General features: G+C 40.4%; 2 protein-coding genes across 4 annotated transcripts in view; one reads left to right on the top strand and one right to left on the bottom strand.

Annotated features, from left to right (window-relative positions):
* Positions 1–21,976, top strand: part of CCNDBP1 (cyclin D1 binding protein 1) — a 77,788-nt gene that overhangs the window by 24,045 nt on the left and 31,767 nt on the right. The gene's annotated exons all lie outside the window — the stretch shown is intronic.
* On the bottom strand, positions 5,047–21,735 carry LOC133262508 (protein-glutamine gamma-glutamyltransferase 6-like). The gene is made up of 13 exons (XM_061441751.1): positions 21,731–21,735; positions 17,916–18,127; positions 16,919–17,158; positions 16,301–16,419; positions 15,012–15,140; positions 14,067–14,244; positions 13,118–13,253; positions 12,026–12,129; positions 9,845–10,087; positions 9,056–9,400; positions 7,948–8,105; positions 6,434–6,567; positions 5,047–5,200 (listed from the first exon to the last, which is right to left on the bottom strand). Exons 1-13 carry the CDS (start codon positions 21,733–21,735, stop codon positions 5,047–5,049), a joined length of 2,157 nt encoding a protein of 718 aa, XP_061297735.1.

Raw genomic sequence — 21,976 nt, 5'->3', positions numbered from 1 at the left:
TGATAGATACTAGGTGGTGAAGTAACTAGTTTTTTAACCTGTAAGAGAGTAGTATTTTAATTGACTGGCCGAATCAAGGCTCTTGATGCTCAGATCAGGAGAACAGAATGGTGGGGAGAACCATTCACCATCCTGGGACTGGTTTTAATATCTTTCAAGCCAATTCGTAGTATGAATGTGTCATGTCTGCCAGTGCTCTTGATTTTTTTGAGTGATCTGAATGGAATGTGAGCTGCGTCAACCTCTTGGACATGCTAAGATTTAAACTGTGTATTTATAAAGAAAAATGCTGATAATTAACTGTATTTTACTCCACCAGCACCCACTGAGTTTTGACTACGGGCTAAACGAAGATTATAGGTTTGGCAAAAGCTATTTAAATCCTGACTTGGGCACTTACGCATTTTTCTCTGTACTAACAATGAGTTTAATTGAATAGTTCTCTTATGTCCAACACAGGAAGAATGTGTATTTCTTTTACATGGCACTGGCCAGATCTGCATTTTAACACTGAAACTGAACTGAGTGTGCTTGCTGAGGTCAGTTAATAATGCTGACAGCCTGAAACCCCAGTACTCACAATGCTGCAAAGCTTGGAACTTGGCACAAGCTTTAGGGTTTATTTTCCTTTGAACAGCAAGCTTCCTTTACAAAGAGTTAATTAGGATGAGGTCATTCCAAGCTTATGTGACAAACACTGTCTGAAATAATTTCCTGGATTATATTTACGAAGAAATACTGAAAGAATTTGAATGACTTGGCTGTACTGCGTGTTAAATATAATGGCAGTCTGCATTCTTGCAAGATTTAATGAGGTTTTTTTTTGAAATACCATCACTACCTCAAGGCCGTTTTTGAGGTTAGTGCAGGACTGCATACCCTGACTTTGCAAGATGCTGCAAGACTTAATTGATGGGTGCAAAGCTACCTATTCCCTTCTCCTTTGCCTGGAGAAATCTGAATTCCTCTGTGTGTGTGTGTCCTTTTCAATCTTCATTCCAGTCTTCTGGGCAGACTAGTTTTGACAAGCTCCTGCGTCCCTTGTAAATACATGAGTTGGTGGCAAAATATTGTAGTAGGTGTAATAAAGTAGGAGTTCATATGTTCTGAAAAATTTGTTGGCTTTAAATCAAAGCCATTTAAATGAGACCTCAGTTCAGTCTGTGTTGCAAAGTCAGTTTGTGTCCGTGAAACATTCTTTCTGGGGGAAGTTTGGACTCCATTGCTGGACAGTACTAGGCACTGTCAGGAGGAAAAGGTCAAATTATCTCTTAGGAGCATTCAAATCTTTGCCATTTTGGCTTGTTAACTCTTCAAGGAAAAAATAAACACAGCGCTGGGAGTTAGACATGGGTGGCATGGTGCCTTCCTCATGGAAGATGATGATCGACTTTAAGTAGCTTTGTAGAACGAGGATGTGTAACTGTTAACTGTGAATTTTCATATATCCTTCTGATTATATGGTCTTGAGCCTTTTATTCCAATCCTGTGCTTTCTGAGCACTTTGCAAAGTATCTCCCTCTGCAAACAGAAAAATCTTTTTTTTCTGTCTGCTTTATGATACCTGCATGAAAGGAAACTGGTGGAACTTCTTGTGGCATAAGTTAGGAGGACAGACTCAATGACTTTCTAGGATACGTATGAAGGGCTGGGTGAAGTGTGTGGCAGCAGGTGCGGGCGAGTGTCAGCCTTGGTGGTAGTGCCAGTGCAAAACAAAAATACGTGTCATAGGCTGCTTTTTCTCATGTGGTCTTGTGGACAAGTTTGAGCGATGCTCCTGGTAGTACAGTAAGAAGTTTCTGACCAAGAGAAAAGTCACCCAAGCTTTCCTCCAGCCCCCACTCCCATTTTATTAATATGCATAATGCAAAAATAATTTGGACCAGTGCATTGACTGATTGCCTGTGTTGGTTATGGTTTCTGATCACTACTACTGCCTATTAGCTCTAGAATAGATTCAGACTAGTAGGGGATGAGATTGCAAAGCCAGAGAGTGTTGTAGGGTGCGTCCCCACACACATTAATTCTCTCCTTGGGAAACTGCTTGTATTTAGGCTTAGCAAACTTTTTGTAAATACTCCTAGGTGACTGCAGCTGTTCCTTACGAAGAGGATACAGTTTCGGATCCTTTGCTGTGGGACACTATGATAGCTCAGTCAGTTTTTCTTGCAATGTATCTTCCAAATTGGCACCTTAAACTTGCCCATCATTTGTATTTAAAATGCAATGAAATATAGCACTCGGTCTCAGAGTTACAAATAAGTCCTGAAAGCTTTTAGCTGTCCTTAAGTTAGAAAAGTTATAGTAGAAAGTGTCTAGGTAGTTTCTGTAAACTGAACAGTACAGGTATCTGTTTCCACAGTTGCCTTGCGAAACTGAGCATCTAAGTTAGCAGAGTATTGAGAAATTTACTTATTACATCAGCTGTGTTTTTTTTTCCTGTCTGTGCGCAATGGGAATGGGAACCAGGTTTTCCCCTCCGGTAAACTCATTTAGCTCTTTCAAATTAACTTTTTTTTTTTTTTTTTCCCTTTCTTCTCTCTCTTCCCTTCCCCCCCCTTTTTTTTTTGTGAGTTGCTGATAGCTATTTTCACATTTGTGGCTCTATTACTGTATAGGACCAGTTGCTGGCTCTGCTACTGTATAGGACCAGTTGCAGTCATGTTCTTCTAAACTCATGGAAACCAAATGCACTTAGTTTAGATGAAAATAGAATAATTTCTTGAGTTCTATGTTCTGTTTACCTATGAATTCTTAACATTTCTCATGTCCTAAGATCAAATCACCTTTTAAAATAGAAGTTCTTCATATTTTCTGTTTAAAGCTCATCAAAAGAGTAAACTGGGGTAAAGACTTTTCCTTACCACTTCTTTTAAAAAAATGTTGTGTATATTCATGCAGCTACATAAATAATATATCTCTAAAGATGATATTGTTTTAGATAAAAGTAGGAGTGATACTTCTGTGTATGTGATTGATAGAAGAAGGAGACTTTAGCAAATGGACCTTTAAGACTTGGATAAAACATTATGCTCCTGGAACAGAGGAGATTTTGTATGTGCACCTGCACTCTGAGTGCACTTGCTGTGACATCTCTGTTTCCTTAATCAATTCAAATACAATTTTACATTAAAATGTAAATTTACTTTAAATTTATTATCCATAAGCTTTTGTGGAAGAGGGTGATTGTAGACATGTGGCCAGTTGAACAAGTTTTGGGGCCGAACCTGTAGGATAGGGGCTATAAGACATGTTTTGTTATGTTTTCCTTGGTAAATATATTTTTCCCCCTTGTCAGGAGTCAAAATACTTTCTTTTCCTGGTAGAGCCAACTAAAGTAAGTGATAATTGAGGCTGTAATGGCAAGGTAAATTTGTAAGACAGATTCATTTGTAATGAAAATTTGCATGGTGCTTAACTATAGTGTATCAGTGACAGAATCATGGAATAGCTCAGGTTGGAAAGGACCTCAAGATCATCCAGTTCCAATCCCCCTGCACGGGGCAGGGACATCACACACTAAACCATGTCACCCAAGGCTTTGTCCAACCCAGCCTTGAACACTGCCAGGGATGGAGCGTTTATCACTTCTTTGGGCAACTTGTGCCAGCGCCTTACCACCTCATGGTAGAGAACTTCTTATATCTAACCTACACTTCCCATGTTTAAGTTTGAACCCGTTACCCCTTGTCCTGTCACTACAGTCCCTAATGAACAGTCCATCCCCAGCATCGTTGTAGCCCCCTTCAGATACTGGAAGGCTACTCTGAGGTCTCCACACAGCTTTTCCTCTCCAGGCTGATCAGCCCCAACTTTCTCAGCCCATCTCCATACAGGAGGCACTCCAGACCCCTGATAATCCTTGAGGCCTCCTTTGGACTCACTCCAACAGCTCCATGTCCTTCTTATGCTGGGAACAGCATTACTGTTCACAGTGCTCCAAGTGAGGTCTCACAAGAGCAGAGTAGAGGGGCAGGATCACCTCCTTCTACCTGCTGGTCACACTCCTTTTGATGCAGCCCCATATACTGTTTGTTTTCTGGGCTGCGAGCACACACTGCCAGCTCATGTTCAGTTATGTGCTTTGGTTTCACTCAGATTTGCTGTTGTAATGATTTATGAAGTTATCTTTGGAGAAACTTCATTCTTTCTTGTGGTTCATTCAGAAGGAACTCGGCGCGTTTTGAGACAGTGGTGCATGTGTGACGAGATATGTGTGTGAATAAATGTGTCAGTCCAGATGACAGGTCACATTTTTACTGTTTAATGATGTTCTGCTTAATTTCTGTTTTCTGGAACAGCTATTCCAGCCTATTACTATTTAAGATACTCTAGTACTTGCCACTCCTTAATCAAGGACTTGTTTCTTTTATCTGCTTTTGTACTGTTACTCCCAGTCACATCTCTGCCAAGCATTTATTTACAGTTTATCACATGATTAAGTCATGATCTGAATAGGACAACTGTGAATCTAAGAGTACTGCTTATTGAATAGCTTCTAATTTTTTCAGCCATGAGAGTTCTGCTGTCATATCTTTTTGCTGCATTTTTCTCCTAATAATTAAATAATGAATTTAATTCTAGAATTGAATTATGTCAGCTATTTGGATAGTGTTTTGGCTATTATTGAATAAAACATATTTAGTGATTATAATTAAGTTGTGTTCAATGAAGCTTACACAACAGTGATTTTAAATGATGTTCCTTGAAAAACTAGCTGTTATCATTGCTACAGGCTCTAATGCTGAAAACCATCACACTTGATCCTATCCTTCAAGTTAAATTACATAATGATTTCCACTAGGAATTCTATTCATGAAGGACCATAAAACAGGTTAGGGAATGAAAAAGATGCCATTGCCTTTGCAAGTATAATGTCTAGTACCTTTTTCTTAATTTCTGTTCGTATTGCATCACTTTGCTTTGGCTGAGTAGTCTGTGCTTTGGCTGAGTAGTCTGTGCTTCTGGGCTGCCAGTCAGAATAATGTATGAACGCTACATCAGTCTCATAAACAGAGCCAAAACTGTACTGATGTACAGGTGATATCACTGAGCAGGAGCCACATCAAGCATCACAAACCCCTTAATGTCTGAGAAATCTATGCAAACCAAGTCTACCTGAAGCTGCCTCATGCCACTGCTGTAGGGTATGATTTCAAATTGGACTGTTGAGCTCTCCATGGGGTCCATTCTTGCAACACTGAAAGAAAGAATACAGTTGTAAGTTCAAGCATGTGAAAAATTCTTACTATGTATTCTTCAGAGCCACAAATCTAAGACAGTATGGAAGGGAAGAGTCAGAGACTGCTGTGTTTGCATGCTCCTAGCACAGGTGGATGTAACGTTCCATGTTCACAGCCCCCACAAGACTATCCTTGAGGAATTAATCAAGCTGGAATGGATGTAGTGGAATAGTTGCAGTTCTCAACCTGTGATAGGGGATTAAGAATTGTATCATGAGGGCAAAATATATTGAGCACCTGAGGAACAATCAGAAGGATTACCTTTAGAAGGGCTCAAAACCAGCTGTATGTTACCCTGAACACTCACAACATTTACAGTACTGTAGATATGCTCATGCTGTATTTTGGTGTGGTAAATATAATTACCTGTTGATTTTATGTCCATGGTTTGAAAGGCTCTTGGCTGTCCAATACAAGGAGAGTGATACTAGCACCAGAAAACAGAGAGTGGGGAAAAAGGGCCTTTATGCTCTAAGGAGGTATTGAAGCTGAGCAAACCCAATATGGAAAGGCAAATTAAGGTTCAAGGTCACAATCTAGGCCTGAATTTTGTATTCAACGTAAATGAAGCCTTAGTGATTTTTATCATTATCCCACTTTTGCCATCTTGTTTTTGTTTTCCCCTCACAATTTCTTTGTGAAACTTCCCCAACATAAAAATTTTGAAGACTTTAAAAAACGTTTTAAAAATAATAACCATGGAGGAGATGGGAGAACAGTTTCTGTACAGTAAGTATATGGTAAATTGGTACGATAGCAGTGGACACATTTTTAAGACATTTCATTACAGTGTATGTCCTGGCTCTTTAGTAATTTAATATCTGAAGGAAGAAAAGGTACCATTTTTCCCCTTATCCTTCAAGGAGTGTTTTGCAAACCACAAAAAGAAGAAAGTTTTAAAACTTTTGCCCTTTAAGTAATTCAGTCACTAACTACAGGAGTGTTGAGTTACACGCTGTCATTAGAAGCAGGCTGTCTCTCTACTTCCTGAGCATTCTGTAATTCAAGGTTTGGCAAAGGAGGTGTAAAGAACTCCAAGTAGTATATGGAGAGTACTGATGTGGTGGTATTTTGTCCAAGGTTGGTGCAAACAAGACTCAGGAGGTTGTCTGATTCTTAAAAAAAGCCCACTTTTATTCCAGATTTCGCACAAAAGTGAAGAAGTTAGTAGCCGTATAGCGTTTACATACTTGATTCTGAGTTGCTCTTTGAGCAGGCCGCTACCTTCTGCTCTCAGGACACAGTCTGTCACCACTTCAGGCAGTGGGTTGGTAAATGTGACCTGCACATTAACAGCCTTGTGTACCACTGTTGGACCAAGGACCTAGAGAGAGGAAATGTTCTGCTCAGCCACGGCATTAGTCTCACTTCTTTCTCATGTTTTTTTTTCTCATTTAATTCCCATTGCAAACTACTTACCTTCTCTAGGGTCTCCTGGACAGGAAGGAGCCAAGAATTAATATATGTACTTATTTTTGGGCATCAGAGTTCAGGTTTGAACCCATTGTGGCTGGCTGATTTAGTCAGCCTAGTCCTAACTTTTTAGCTACGTCAGTGTATGGTGTTGAGTATAACACAGTGTATGATACTTACCAGACTGAGAACATAATGAGAATACAAATATTAATGTTAATTAACATAATGGAGAAAGTCCATCACCCCAGTTGCATTTCTCCATTGTTGAGTGTATGTTTATACAGAAGTTTCAGTCAACAGAAACATAAACCCTTCTTGAAACTTAGTCACTGAATTGAAGAAATTTAATTCGGGTGCCTGCCTTATATAAGATGACTCTTATTTGCATGATACAGCATAGAAGTCTTTTTACAAAGTCTCACTAAAACTTGGTATTCAGAAATCAGTCCTATAAAAATCCAGCATTTTGTTCCTCTGAGTAACTTTGCTTTTCCTATACGCTACTGACGGTGGTTTGGGATAGCTAATGTAGTCTGGAGCTCTGAAAGACTCCAGAAATTATCATACTCCCTGTATGTTGTTTGCAGTACGGTAGACGGACAGCATTCAATCCCATGTCTGATGCAGCATGTGAAATGTGCTGAGCTGTCCAAAAGAAGTTAGGCTAGTTAGACTAAATATTGCTTTTTATCCATTGTGCAACATCTGTCACGTGTCTGTCTTAAGGTAGTAAAGAAAAAAAAATAGCCTCTGGTTCTAATTATTCATCATTTGAGAAGATGTTACAAGGTGAAAAGTGCCCCTTTTCCTGATAAGGTAAAAGAACTTCTTTGAGGATTGGTAATAAGAAGCCTTACAGCCCCAGCCCCAGGTATTATCAGTTAAGTAGATTTCTTTTGTAAAAACCATGATTCCTAAATAAACTGGAAGAGAATAATTAGACTTCCCTGACAACAGTGGAGTCCTAGATGTGAACTAAATCTCTGTGTCTCTGTTTCCCAATGTCTGTCTGGAGATAATCTTACCTTGTAACCCTTGTAACACTGAACTTTTATCAACAAGCACTGACAAGAATGCCATAGCACAGCTATGTCTTGGAATAGTTTGCTTTTCTTTAGTGTATTTCATTTCACTTGTATCATATGGCTTGTTACTAGAGCCACAAGATCAAATAACCCTCAGGCATGATTTCACTTCCCACACTCATTTCCATGAGGAGTAAATGGAGTAAGGATTCTAGTTCTTCTCAGCACATCTCTACAGGGACACAAAGGGGACTAGCTTTTACCTTGATGGTGAGAAAAGGATGCTGAAGTACAATATCCTTCTCCACTAGAAGCGAGGCTCCCTGTTTGGTTTCACACACAGCAGTCACTAGGATCTTCCTGTCATCCATCAGAGCATTTTTATACTGGGAATAGGAGATCTTGATTGAAATCTTTTTCACTGGAATGTAAATAAAAACAGGGTTTCTCTCTCTTCTTTTTCCTGTGTCTAAGTACCAGCTATCTGTAATCTATCTGTATTTTAAGGAGCAAGGATGCTATCACCCTGGGGCTGTCCATTTGTGGGTGTGACAGCCCATAGACAGGAATGATGCTCATGGGTAACTTTTACTTACATTCACTAAACACTAAATTCCCAGATACGGTTTGGTAGCTGGACAGTTTGGAGGATGGATATATATGGCAACCCCTGCTGGTGGGTTTGGTTTTTTTTTCATCTATCTGAAGCTGAGCATTTAATGCCCCTTCCTTGCAAAGAAGGCAGAAGTGAGAAGGTGGATTGGTTTAAATGCCCTTTCTGAAGCAGCTGTCCAGCCTCTGCCTTAACGTCAGCCTGTGTGCAGCGGATCTCAGTACATTGGAAAAAATGTTAATCTACTGCTGGAACAATGGAAAGGCTTACAACGTGTGTGTGTTAGCTTCAGAGGGTAGCTATGTTAATCTCTTCTACATGTCTCATTTTTCAGCACTGGCCCTATAAAAGGGCAAAGGCTACTATCTGCAGGTAGTTCCTGTTCTGCTGCAAAAGATGTATGCTTATGATTCCTCCTTAAATCTGCATTTAGATTTTGCTTATGGGAAGCTGATATCCAAGTAGTCTCCTGTGTGCGTCTTGTAGTTGTTCTATCTTATCAAGAAAGGTCGTCTTAATGTAGAACTAATGACTGTGCTGGGTCAGACGAAAGGTCACCCAGCTCAGTATCCTTGCTGACAGTGCTCAAAGGCAAATGGTTAAGACAGGGCAAATACGTATGTTTCTCTTCCCCTGAATAGCCTTAACCTCCAGCCGTTTGCAGGTCCTGCGTTTCTTGAGCCATTCATTATTTCTATGTGATTTGGCCACAAACCAAAGCTATGTCTTGTTGTAAGCTGTAATAAAATTAAAATTACCTTCTTCAGATCCAAGTTTGATAGACCTAGACAACTGCAAAATCTCTGCCTTATGTTTTCTTGTGTAGAGAATGGCTGAAGCCCTCAGTTTAACCTTAACCATCTTGAAATCTGAGATTAAATTCTTGAGTGCCAAGGTTAGGAGGATGTCTTGGCCAATTACAGGAGATGCATCAAGGATCAGCTTCCCTGAGATACTGGGGGTTTGTGCAGGCTGTGTCATATTTTGTCTCCATGTTACTGAAGATTGTCTTCTGTGTCTTTTAATTTTGGTTCTTTTCCCAGTGCGTCTTACCCCAAGCAGCTTCAGTGCCTTTTTATACACCTGCCTTTCTTTCCGGGATCCTGCTTTGAAAGATAACATGGTCAGAGGTCTCGTGAATGTTCAATATAGTGCAAGGCAGCTATGATTGCTCTCAATAAATACAGTTTAGGAAAGCTGAGGAGGGCAAAAATATACCCAAAGAGAAAGTGAGGTCTAACCTGAATAATTGTCATACAAAAGCAAATGAGTGTACATGGAACGTAAAACCTGCCTGTCAGCTTCAGCTGGCTGATCATAGGCACTTGTTAGAAGTTATGAGCCTGGAAGAGCTGATCAGCTGACAGTGAGCCCTACAACTTTGAAAATTCACAATTCCTTTGCTCCAGAAGAAGTAAAGAAAGGTCAGAAAGTAGTAAAGAAAGGTCAGAAAGAAGTAAAGAAAAGTCAGTGCTCAATCCAATGAAGGCCTAAATTCTTTTCACTTCTGACCATCAGTGGCTAGGCAACTGTAATAAAGAACTTACCTTCTGGATATTTGTAATTAGCAGTGACATCCACACGGGAGTTGGTGCCCACTGCTTTGGTGCTGATACATTTTCCAATCTTCCTAGTATCGGAATAAATTCTCTCTTTTCTTTTGTTGCTATAGTGAATCCAGGTAACACAGTCAGCATTCACTGCTGCAAATACAAATGAACTGTCATAATCCAGGTTCACGTCCCCTTCCTTAATGGCTCTAGTGGAGGCAGGACCACACTGATATATGCCTGTATTAGAGAGAGGGAGAAGTTAAATGACTGCTTGCTGCAAAAGAACACAAATCCTTGTGCTGACGGCAAGAAGGAGAGGTAGTCACTCCAAAGACGCATTTGGATAAAGTGCTGCGTTTCTACATCTGTGTAGAAACAGATATCCAGAGATTCCACTTCCATTTTCTATCAAAAGGAAAGAGCACAGAGGAGGTTGTAAGGCTACTAAGGTGTAGGAAACACTTTTTATGATGTGTACTGTATGAAATGTTCTAACCCTCCAAAGCTTGCAAAGCTGCATGCTAAGCTGTTTTGTGAAAGGAAAGGATGGCACCGAGTCTGAAGTGTAGTCAGACTTACGAGATGCGAGCCATCAATGCTGTGTGTGTGCATTGAGAAGAACCAGGAAACTAAGTTTGGTAAACTCAGTAGCGGGGAATGTGAAGCACTTTATCTGGAGTTTGATGGGTTTTAAATGGCCAAATAAATTATTCTTTTGATGGAGGTAATCAAACTAGATCAAATAAGTTGTGTCTTTGTTAGTAAATGAAGCTAGAGCCAAAGTGTGAACCCAAGTGCTGGCTATTGGTTGTCAACACTGTTTACTTGCTAGCAAGCTCCCTAGTGTGGTTATTTCTTCCCTTGTCAATGAGATATCTTTCAGACAGTGGCTGTGAAGAATTCAGGGAATGGAACAGGGATTGTTCCCCGCAGGCTGTGCTGTTATTTTGGTCTGGTACAGCGAGTTTAGTGCTGTGAACAAAAGCCATTCTATGTCACTTGGTTTCAGAGCCAGAGAACAGTTTGGAGTTTCTTTCATGTGGCTTTGTATATATATGCCATGTTGTTGGATGCCACAGGGATATCATATATTCCTACCCATTCCAGAGAGTCCTGTAAAGTACAGGGTATAGTCATGGGGCATATTTTATTTTCTGGTGTAAACTGTTTGGTTCAGCCCTGTGACTATAGGCTCTGAAATCTTTACTTAGCATCTTACTAAAAGGGATTTTAGTAAGATATAGTAAGATAAGGGTGTTTTAGCTATATCTGTCCAGTCCAAGCCAGCAAATGTGTCTAATGCCAGCAGTGTGCCCTTGCAGCAAGGAAGGCCAACAACATCCAGGGCCACATCCGGAAGGCCATTGCCAACAGGTCAAGGGGCATGATCCTTTCCTTCTACTCAGCACTGGTGAGACCACATCTGGAGCGCTGTGTCTAGTTCTGTGCTCCTTGTACAGGAAAGATACGGACATATGTGAGCAAGTCCTTCAGAGTGCCACAAAAAAGATTAAGGGATGATAACTGGGGCTGTTCTTCCTGAAGGGAAGGCCTGGTGGAATCTTATCAATGTGTATAAATACCTGGTGGGAGGGCATAAAGGGGACAGAATCAGACTCCTCAGGAATATCCAGTGAAAGGACAAGTAGCAGTGGGCAGAACTTGAAACACAGGAAATTCCATTTAAACAAAAGGAAAAACTTTTACCGTGAGGGTGGTCAACCTCTGCAACAGTTTGCCCAGGGAGCTTGTAGAATATCCATCCTATGAAATATTCAAAACCCCACTGGATAGGGTCCTGAGAAACCTTTACTAATTGACCCTGTGCTGAGCAGGGGATTGGAGTAAACAAACTCTGAAGGTTTACCTTAGCTATTCTGTGTCATTTTATGAATCTCTTAGGAGCTCAGACAAGCAAGGGTGAGATAGGTGAACTTAAGATGGGCTGGCTTTTCTGGAGGCAGAAGATAAAATGAAAGAACTGCATGCTGGTAGGCAATCCAGAGGCTGACAGAAAAGCATTTACTGGAGATTGATGTGGGTATTACTTTTCTTCTGCACCTGAATTAATGCTACATCTACAGAGAGCAGACGGAAGAGAGCTATCCTGAAATTTCAGAACCAGTTCTTAGGAGTAACAGTATCTACAGCTTTTTGTATTTACAGCAGTGTTACCTTTGCTCCTTTCCTGGGGCGTTGCATCCAGAACCTGCCATCCATCATAAAAAGAGCCAAGATCTCTTCTAATGAACCAGCTTTCATTCCAAACATGGAAATTCCTATAAGGGAGGTAGAATAAGGAATCTCTAATTCATACAATTAATTTTGTGTTGAAAGATTTGGTACATTTCTGGTAGAGTGCATGAAATAACCCTTGTTGAGTGATTGAAAACTCTGTGGAGAGACCAGCTGCCAACTCCTTTTTTGAGTACCTTCTCTAGCCTTCTTTGCTATTTTTTTTGTGTTCAGATCTCTCAGAAATGTTGGGATGTTATGAGAAAAATGTTACAAGGAAAATAATTCATTGCGGAGTCAAGTGTTGAAGAATTCTGGACATTCCAGAGCAACATACTTTACAGCCAAAGGTCTCCTGTGCACATTGCTATCTGCTGGTATTTATTTCACAGTTGCTTTGTACTTCATGTCACATATAGCCATTTGGTCCCCATAGTATAGTGTGCTTAGTCACTGAAACACGCATGCAGTACAACTCATGTGCAGTCTGGTATTTTCTGTCTAGAAAGAAATGGCATGTTCTTCCTAAGGGATGGATTTATTTCTCAGCTGCATTAAATGTATCATTTTTACTTTGGTAACCTCACAGTACTGTGCAAGGGATGCATAATGGTAACCATGAGAGACTTAAGACAATTAACATCATGTAGCACAGAACTGGGTTTAAAACTGGGGCTTCTGAGAGTGCACTGCTCTGGGAATTGAGAGACCAGCTGGTTCCAGTTTTGGGCAAGAGGTGAATCACTTCAATTTGTTTTTTTTTTTTTATTATTTAAACTTTCATACAGTAGAGACAAAATTAGCAGTTATATTTTCAAATTATATGTTCAATAGCAGTGGTACAAAGTATCTCCTCTGCTAATTTTTTGTAATGCTGAAACTGACCACATGCTGCATTTCTGAACACTCCGCTGATTATTTGTTATAGGGTTTTATAGCACTGGGAGCATGTGGTTTTTCAGAAGCATGATCTTTTAATTAGAGGAGAATATAATGGAATAAATACTAAGAGAAAGAAATAATTGTATTTACCACACACTGTCTTCGGTCAAGTGCAGGGTCTTTCCAGAAATGTCAACGTACTTATCAACACTTAGATTTATATTCCTGTCATGAGCAGAGTTGAAGTTTGTAATAACACGAGTAGGTATTCCCAAGGATCGCAGAACTGCAATATAGAATAGCATGAAAATGATGTAAATCCATTATACAGACATTTAGAAAGTATTTTTCTGGTCTTTTTTTTTTTGGAAAAGCAGTCTAGTGTATATGTTTTCAGTGAGGAAACAAGCCCTCAGAAACCTCCCTCTTGGATAATGATGGAAGTCACTGTCATTGTGCACAATTGCTTAGAAGACGGTTCCACTCGCATGACATTCTTAGCTGCCATGTTCTTTTGAAGAGTTAGATTCACCCATTTATTTTAATCTTTAATTCTTCATCCTGTTCTCTTTCCCATTTTCTCCCTGTGTTTGTTTCTGTGTCGCCTTCTTTTTCTTCTTCCTGTCTGAGACATACCACTCATTTACATTATTTTTCCTTTGTGTTTTCCCAAAAGTGACTCTTGTCTCAGAGCAGGTCTGAATGGAAACTGCTAAGATGAAATGCTTTTCCCAACTTGCAGCTCCTTTTATAGGTCCTCCAAAATGTGATTTGTTTTTTTGTCATCAGTAGGTAAGACACAACACTGGCATTGCGAGGACATAGAAGAGCACTGATTTTAATTTGACCTCTAGCTTTGAAACAGGAAACCTTGCTGTTTTCAGCCTGCAAACTGCTTTGCATTTTGTTTGGCGATTCAGAAAATTGGGGTGCAGTACTACAACTTATGGCTGTTTAAAATAGAACAAAATAACCCTTTATGAATGGAAAGCATAGATTCTTAACTCTCTCTGTCAAAACTTCAACATCAGAAAGTTAAAGATACAGAAATTCTAGTACGCTTCCTTTCTGATAGTATTTTTCACCCCTTCATGTATACCTGTGCACATTACTCCTGCAAAGACCCAGCACTGGCCGTACCGGACAGGTTTGTATCTCCCCCTGTACCACTTTCGAAGGATGGTCACACTTCCACTCCACTGCAGGGGGTTGGTTCCTGAGCAGTATTTTCCATTCCATTTCCCTTCCACTACTCCTTTTTCATCATTGCTGTTAACCTGAAAGAGTCCTTCTCATGAGAGAATTGAAACATTTACAGAAGAAGGGAGAGAGGGAATGACCCTCTTTGTGCCACCTTTCTCATTGGCTGAGTGGTGGGGTATAGTATTTGAATCCAAGATAGAATTTTGCCTGCTCACATGCAACAGTTGGAATGTGGTAGTAAGGCATGTATTCTTTATAAAATGGAAAACTTCTCAGTGGTGTAGTTGTGCAGTATGTTTGTGAGGGTGAGGGTGTGTTGAGAAGATGTAACTGTTCAAGGAAATACATACAGGTCCCCCTTAATAAATACCCTTTAAGTGAAGAATACTAAATACACACATGAAATGCGGCTATGCCAACACTGGTTTTCCAAAATATTTCATGCTTCTCTTGGTGTTTGAAAAACTTAGCAAATGATTTCAGAATGGACACAAGCTTTCCAAATTAGTGAAAGATCTGTTCCCAGGTTACCCAGAGAAGCTGTGGCTGACCCATCCCTGGCAGTGTTCAAGGCCAGGTTGGACGGGGCTTGGGGCAGCCTGGTCTAGTGGCAGCTTTCTTTGCATATGGCAGGGAGATGGAACTGGATGAGCTTTAAGTTCCCCAAACCATTGTATTATTTTTGATTCTATTGGTTTTGAAAATATATCTCCATTTTGTCTCTTCTTTCTTTTTGCAGAAAAGTTAGCTACTTCAATAAAACATCAAGGGATTCACCATAAAGTATTGGGGTTTTTGTTAGTAAGTGCGTTGTACAGCTGTAACTAATTGATCACTTTACCATAGCACTGACAACCCTGCTCACGTAGATAGGATTGTTTCGGTTGGATACATCAACAGCTGGATCTTGGCAGTGGTTCAGGCTTCGATCCAGTATAGCCAGAGAGATATCAAGGATATCCTCTTCAAACTGAAATCAAAACAATCAATAAATTAAAGGCTAATTTCATAAATCAACCCAAGAGTGAACTCCCCACCAACTTTCTTTCTCCTAGTGCAATAGCATGATGTTGGTAATATAGGAATTTTCTATACTGTTAAAGAAAATAGGGCCACAAAGAAAACAAGCATTACACTGCTGAGCCTCCATAGTATTTGAAGGACAGCATATTTCTGAGCATGGTTTGGGGCCATTGCTAGCATTCACATGGCCTAGTGGAACACAAAAGACCACTCCAGATCTGGCTCAGCAGGCTTCTCACTCTCGCACATCCTGTCATGCTCCCACAGGTACCCTTATGTTATAAAAGCTGATGGACTGTCTATACCTTACATCAGATGATCTGAATGGAAAGAAATCCACAGAAATAATTATTGTGGATTAGATTCACTGGGACACTGTGTTGGGTCCAGGGTGCCAGAGTGCTGTGCTGCATGGATGCAGTCAGGCTAGGATGCTGCGTGACCTCTAAGACAGAAAGCAGGTCTGGCCTTGTTTCATTTATTACTGTAAAAGTAGTCGCAGTGATCAGGAGGAGCACTGTGTACAACTGCTAGTGCAAAAGTGAATCATGAAGTGCTCAGGAATGGTTTTGACTGTCCCAGCGAGTTGCAGGATGGCAATGTGACTGCATATAGACTGGAGCTATGACTGTAGCAGTTATGCTTAAAAAGCCAAACGGATTTTCAGAAATCCCAAATTGAGTTACTTCAGTTGAGTAGATTTGGGATATCCTTTTAGTATCTTCTGCCCCATTATTGAACCAACTCTGTAAATATTTAGATGTACTAGCCTTGCAATACCTAGAGGTTAATACTGTCATAATTTTCCTTGCCCTTTACAAGGGTCAAGAAACAAGTAGAATTTTGCCATTTTCTGTAATAGGCAAAAGAAAACAAAAGTTATGCTTTGTTTCTTTTATTTTGGTATTAGCACATGCCAGACAGGGAAGATGATCCTGATGATGCTGTAATGTGTCGATAAATGAGATATATATCTGCAAGTAAATCAGAAGTGAGAGAGGAATTCTGAACTCTTATGCTACAAGATAATTTTTGTCCCTTCTCAAGAGCCTATTTGCCTAATAATGTTCTTATTTTCAACATTCTAAAATAGGTGATGCTGTTTACCTGTCCATAGTTCCAAGCTTCTTGTTGAATATATTTTTCCACTCCCTGAAATATGATTCCACTCTCATTCAGGACATACTCCCATCTCTCCTTTTCATTAGCCATATAGACATCATCATCTAGAAGCAGAATGAGACATACTGACTGAAAGCAAAGTTATCTTGCTGTACGTGAAAATCTCATTTGAAGGGGAGTTCAGAAACAGGTCAGGCTGCCTGTGCATTCACACTTAGGACTCCATAATCATTTACAGAGTGAATAATAGAAGCATGAAGTCCTTTAAGGGGAACTGGCTATGCTCCTGTCCCTTCACTAATCTCAGTATGTGTCTTACTGGTAGATACCACTTGGTTTATAACTGAATGCAAGTATCAGGGGAGGAAAAATACAGAATAAATATTTGGAATATTTTCTGCCTCTGATTTCTTACTCTACAAGCAAAAGATAGGGTCTATGATGCTTTGCAGCACTGAAGGGGCAAAAACTTAATCCTTGATGTTGAATTAAAAAAAATCTTTCTGTAGCTGTGACTGTCAGTTGCATGCTTTACCATGACACCCGGATTTCCTGGCTGAGACACAATGAGTTATTTGAACGATATGATACATCAAAACATACTTGGACACCAGGGATTGAAGAGTAGCACAAATTGGCCCAGGAGTGTTGAAGAGCTCTTGTTCCCAGAAACAATGTGGAGCTTGAGTTTGTATCGTCCAATGACAGCATTGGCTGGACTGCATATTATGAAGTTCATGCAGCCAGGCTCACTGGGCTCTTGGGTTGCACTCCAGCCACTGGCACCCTTTTCAGAAAGGTTAAATATGGCTTTGGTCTGCTGCGATTCTGCTGGAGATGGTCCTGCCAGAGGGAAGAGGGACAGCAATTCTGAATGACAGCTGTAGGTGACAAACTTGGGGTCAGTGATGATCTTAATTCTGTATTTTTTTGAAGAGTACATCGAGAGATTGTGGTGTGTCAGGTCAAATGCTTATTCAACGTAAACTAGCTGCACTCTGATCCAGAGAATCTCTGTAACCTTTTAGATGCACAGCCCAGTAAAGGTGAGCACACCCATAATCATTTTAGATGAGCTTGTTGTCCTGAAAAGAAAATATGCAGGCAGGATGGTCACACATTGTAATACACATTTCATTAAGAGTTGATAGGTGCCCGGAGAATTTTTTGGAGAATTTTTTTGGGGAAGGCACGGTTTACAAATGGAGTCATATAGATGTTCTCATAGTAGGGAATACATGAAGTTAATCAAGGGCTGTTTAAGCAGGTGAAGCAGAGAGTTAGGAGTGGGGGTGGGTGGTCTGTGGTCTGAGAGAGGGGGAGTTGTAAAAATGTTTGGGGATCATAAAATGAATGATCACAAAGTGAATGATCACAGAATGAGAATGGCCCCTACCTTTCTGTTAATTGTTACCTTAACTGTCTTTTGCCTTGAGGTACAGATGAAACTTTAAAATGGGAGCTCCTAAGCCTAACAGGACAACAAATCCTGAATTTATACAGGACAAAGTTTAATGATTCCGGAATGGACCACATAGCTGTAAGGCACTTGTGTTTTGGAGCTGCAGTGACTTGGATGAGAGTGTTGTGGGGAAATTACCTGTGCTTGCAATAAAGGTGAAGTTGTCCCCAGATTGCACTGTTGTTCGGAGGTTCAGAGTGATATTGAAGTCCTGACCTCTCCTCAAAATTGCTTCTGTGCTGCTGTAATCAGAGGTGTGGTGTGCAGCTTTATTTAGTTTGGATTGCCAGTTGACATTTACTATTTTCAGGGCTAGAAAGACACAAGGCAATTTAATTAAAACATTGTTCCTTCAAGCATGTACATCTTTTCAGCTTGTGCAATGTAATTTTATTATATGGCTGGATTTACATGCTCTAGTAAAATAAGCAATGACAACTTGGAGGAACAGCTGCCGTATCTTTCATGCAGGCAACTTTCGGAGACAGAAAAAAACATCCATTCGGAGAATTCATCTTTCATTTAAAAAATAAATCAAAAAAGCTATTGTATTTAGATAAGACTTTGTAAAAAGTTTGAAGAGGCTGTTCTGCTGTACCATGTTCCTGCTCGTTTTTCTGGGGGAGTTCTCTAGTTCCCAGAATGCTTTAAAGATGTACAGAAAGAAGTATTAAAACTCATGAGCAAGTGTATGCCTGATCCTGGAAATGCTGTATGACAGCTGATGAAGAAAAGGCTGGTATCGTCATTGTTGGACTTGCACATTATCTTCTTCTATATCTTGTATCTCAGTTATTTACAGTTTTGTTGCTTGAAGCTAGGTGTTTTTTCATGCTCTGTTGGAGAAAGATAACCAGTGGAGGACAGATGGTAGCATTAGGTCTGGTATATCTTCAGGCAGTGCTAGGGATTGATCGATTATATCATGATGAAACCCACTTGGAGTATTGAGACCCTACTTGAAGCACCGTGTGCAGTTCTGGCATCCCCAGCATAAGAAGGACATGGAGCTGCTGGAGTGAGTCCAGAGAAGGCCACAAGGATGATCAGGGGCTGTAGGACCTCCCATACGAAGACAGGCTGAGAACACTGGGGCTGTTCAGCCTGGAGAAGAAGAGCTGCATGAAGACCTCACAGCAGCTTCCAGTGTCTGAAGGGGGCTACAATGACGCTGGAGAGGGACCTTCATTAGGTACTGTAGTGATGGGACAAGGAACAACTTGCTCTAGTGAAATGTGGCCATGCCTGTGGCAGGGGGTTGGAACTGGATGAGCTTTAAGGTCCTTTCCAACATTAACCATTCTATGATAGATTGCCCACTATTGAAAATGGGACACTTAAGCACAGATTGTTACAAAAGCTTTCAACCTTTCTTGATCCTTGATCAGTTAAAAAAAACAATGACAACAACAAAACAACAAACAGAAACAAAGCAGAAAAAATACAGAACCCTCTATGAATTCATGTGTTTGAGAAGCGCCTTTCCCCAGTACAGAATCATAGAATCATAGAATAGTTTGGGTTGGAAAGGACCTTAAGATCATCTCATTCCACCCCCCTCTGCCATGGGCAAGGCTGCCTCACAACAGACCATGTTGCCCAAGTCTCTGTCCAACCTGGCCTTCAACACTGCCAGGGATGGAGCATTTACCAGTTCTTTGGGCACCCTGTGCCAGCGCCTCACCACCCTCAGAGTAAAGAATTTCCTTATATCTAACCTGAACTTCCCCTGTTTAAGTTTAAACCCATCACCCCTTGTCCTATTGCTAAAGTCCTTGAAGAGTCCCAATATGATATTCCAAAGGAATCTCACTTGACAAAAACTTCCTACCATGACTAGAGCATGTTAACCCTTTGCAGACCAATGGGATTGGTTTACCACCACCTTCAATCACTTAATGAAGTTCATATCTGAAGAAATCCATATGGTTCTACTACAGAAATAGAGATGGTGGGATTTGAGATTACATTAATTTTTCACCTTCTAGATAGACTCCACGTGTGTCTGTTATATGATGCATCTTTCTAACTAGAAATCTTTCCAGTCAGCGTAAGAATCAGAGCAGGTGCAATGTCATACATAGATAGCACAGGTTAATTGTAGACACACTGCAGGGAGGTGAACTGGGAGTCCAGAGGCCATCAAGTGACTTGTCTAAGGCCAGACATCAATTTGATGTCACAGAGGAATTACAGCCTGGAATTTCTGTGTGGCAGTTTGCCCAAATCACAAGTCAAAAATATTGAGTATGTGGCTGCAAAAGCCACTGTATAGACCAGTTAATGGATATGGTAGAAAAATACTTTCTTATTCTATTTTTCTGTGTTACAGGAAAAAAGAAAAATGTTCTTGGTATTACTAAAAAAAAAAAAAAAAGGAAAATTGGTAGTTCTAGTAGAATAACCCATAAATGCAATTAACCTAAAAAGAACCAAACAGCCAAGAGAACAGCCAGATGTAATTTATCTTGTTTCCTCAGCAAATGTCACTCATCTGTATTGGAAGAGTGATATCTGGAGCAATCTGCCTGTTTTTAACTTACCTGCCATAACGTTTTTTTCTTCTTCTCTACACTTGTGCGTAGTTCAGGTTATGGATACAAAAGTGTGCAAGAACATTCTGAATCCTCTTCCACCAGCACGAGTAACAAAAGGTTTAGGACTCAACTGTACAACTTAGAATTTATACAACTTGGGTGTGACCTGTGGTTGCAGTGTGGTTACTGTTTTTGTAGTAATGTCCTACGTGAGCATCTACTTATGATGGCTTTAATTGCAGTCTTGATTCTAATTATGCTTATTTAAGACTGGTGAATGGCTGAGGCAAGATGATAAACAGCATCCTGATGTCTTAATTACTAAGAGAAGAAAACATCCCAAATTGGACCTAATGAGGAAATAAAGTCTGAAGTAGACAGAAGCAGCTTAATTTTGGATGGTTGTGTTTATGTCGGTTTAGGTTTTTGACAGTATGTACATAGGGCAGGTATAGACAAATATACATATCGTAGAGCATGGATGTTTGGGACACAGAGTGATCTGATTAGTTTGCAATAGCATAAACCAGTTTTGGTTTTTTTTTTTAAAGGCAGGTCTGACTGAAGACCTTTCACATAACTGCATAGAATTCATTCTTTCCTGGAAGCACACAGGTGTGACGTTCTGATGATCTGTTCCCGACATGATTACCTGTAATACGCCTTTCTTAGTAAAAAGCAATGCATCCCACTGAGATGACATTGTTATTACTATGGAGTCACCTGTGTACCAGGATTTCATGGCAGCCTCTGCTCTTAAAAATTTTTCTTTATAGCTTGGTGTTCATAACACAGGTACGTAGTTTCTCTGTAGCTATTTGGCATGACGTCTTGAGCTGAGCCCTGAAGGAGGCTATGGAGCTCGTGTGCTGTGTGAGCCCTGCCCACTCTAGTTTCAGACACTCTCTTCTCCACTCTTGAAGCTTGCTCATGCTCTTTCCTCCCTCATCCTGTTTCACGATTTATCTACAAACATGCCCTGCCAGTTGGTCCTGAGAGGAGGCTGTGCACTGTTCCCAACTTTCGCTGGACTGTACTGAGGAGGAAGGGGTGATCGCTTACTTTCCTCACCCCTACACTTCTACATTGTGTTTTTTTCTGTCTGGTGCTGTTTTGGTTTTGTTACAAATTTGTATCATGATTGATGGCAACCTGGGCAAATTAACTACCTGCAGCTTAAATTTATTTTTAAAGAAGAATCTAAAGTTTTATTATGGTTTCTCGTGCATTATCTTCATTAAGAATTTGTGATCGTGTCTGGATGTGTCAGACTGAAATATCAGCTGTCTGACAAAAGTTGTCCGTATCGAACTTCTGACATCTCTGTGGTTCAGAATTTTGGCCATATTCTGCTTTAAACATTTTATACATCTGACATCAAATCTAAATCTTCAGGCTTGGCAGACCTGTTTGTACGTCATTACTGCTTCACGCTCTACTTAAGCAACATGGCCAGGTGGTTACTGTGTCCTGTCAGTCGTTACCTTTCCTAGCAGTCCCTCAAGAAGCTATATTGCCTGCAGTAATAGAGAATCCTTTAAGGCTACTTGAAAGTGAGTTTCAGGTGAAACCTGGTACCCAGCAATGTAGGATCAGGAACTTGCAAAAGAGGCATCTATATGCAAACACTGTGCCAGAGGTATGGAGGAGGGGCTGCCTGGG

Source organism: Pezoporus flaviventris, unplaced genomic scaffold (assembly GCF_033815535.1).
Source record: "Pezoporus flaviventris isolate CSIRO_AGI_PZ_B2104156 unplaced genomic scaffold, CSIRO_AGI_Pfla_v1 ptg000213l, whole genome shotgun sequence".
In the NCBI taxonomy this organism is placed as follows: Eukaryota; Metazoa; Chordata; class Aves; order Psittaciformes; family Psittacidae; genus Pezoporus; species Pezoporus flaviventris.
Note: the sequence above shows the minus strand (reverse complement) of the source record. Positions and strands in the feature narration are given on the sequence as shown.

What these genes read in the sequence shown, in the direction of transcription:
- LOC133262508 (XM_061441751.1), bottom strand. An exon ending in TGCAGGAGTAATGTGCACAG is followed by an intron (nt 13,254 to 14,066) that starts GTATACATGAAG and finishes TCTATATTGCAG; the next exon opens with TTCTGCGATCCTTGGGAATA. An exon ending in ATCCTTTTCTCACCATCAAG is followed by an intron (nt 6,568 to 7,947) that starts GTAAAAGCTAGT and finishes TCCTCTCTCTAG; the next exon opens with GTCCTTGGTCCAACAGTGGT.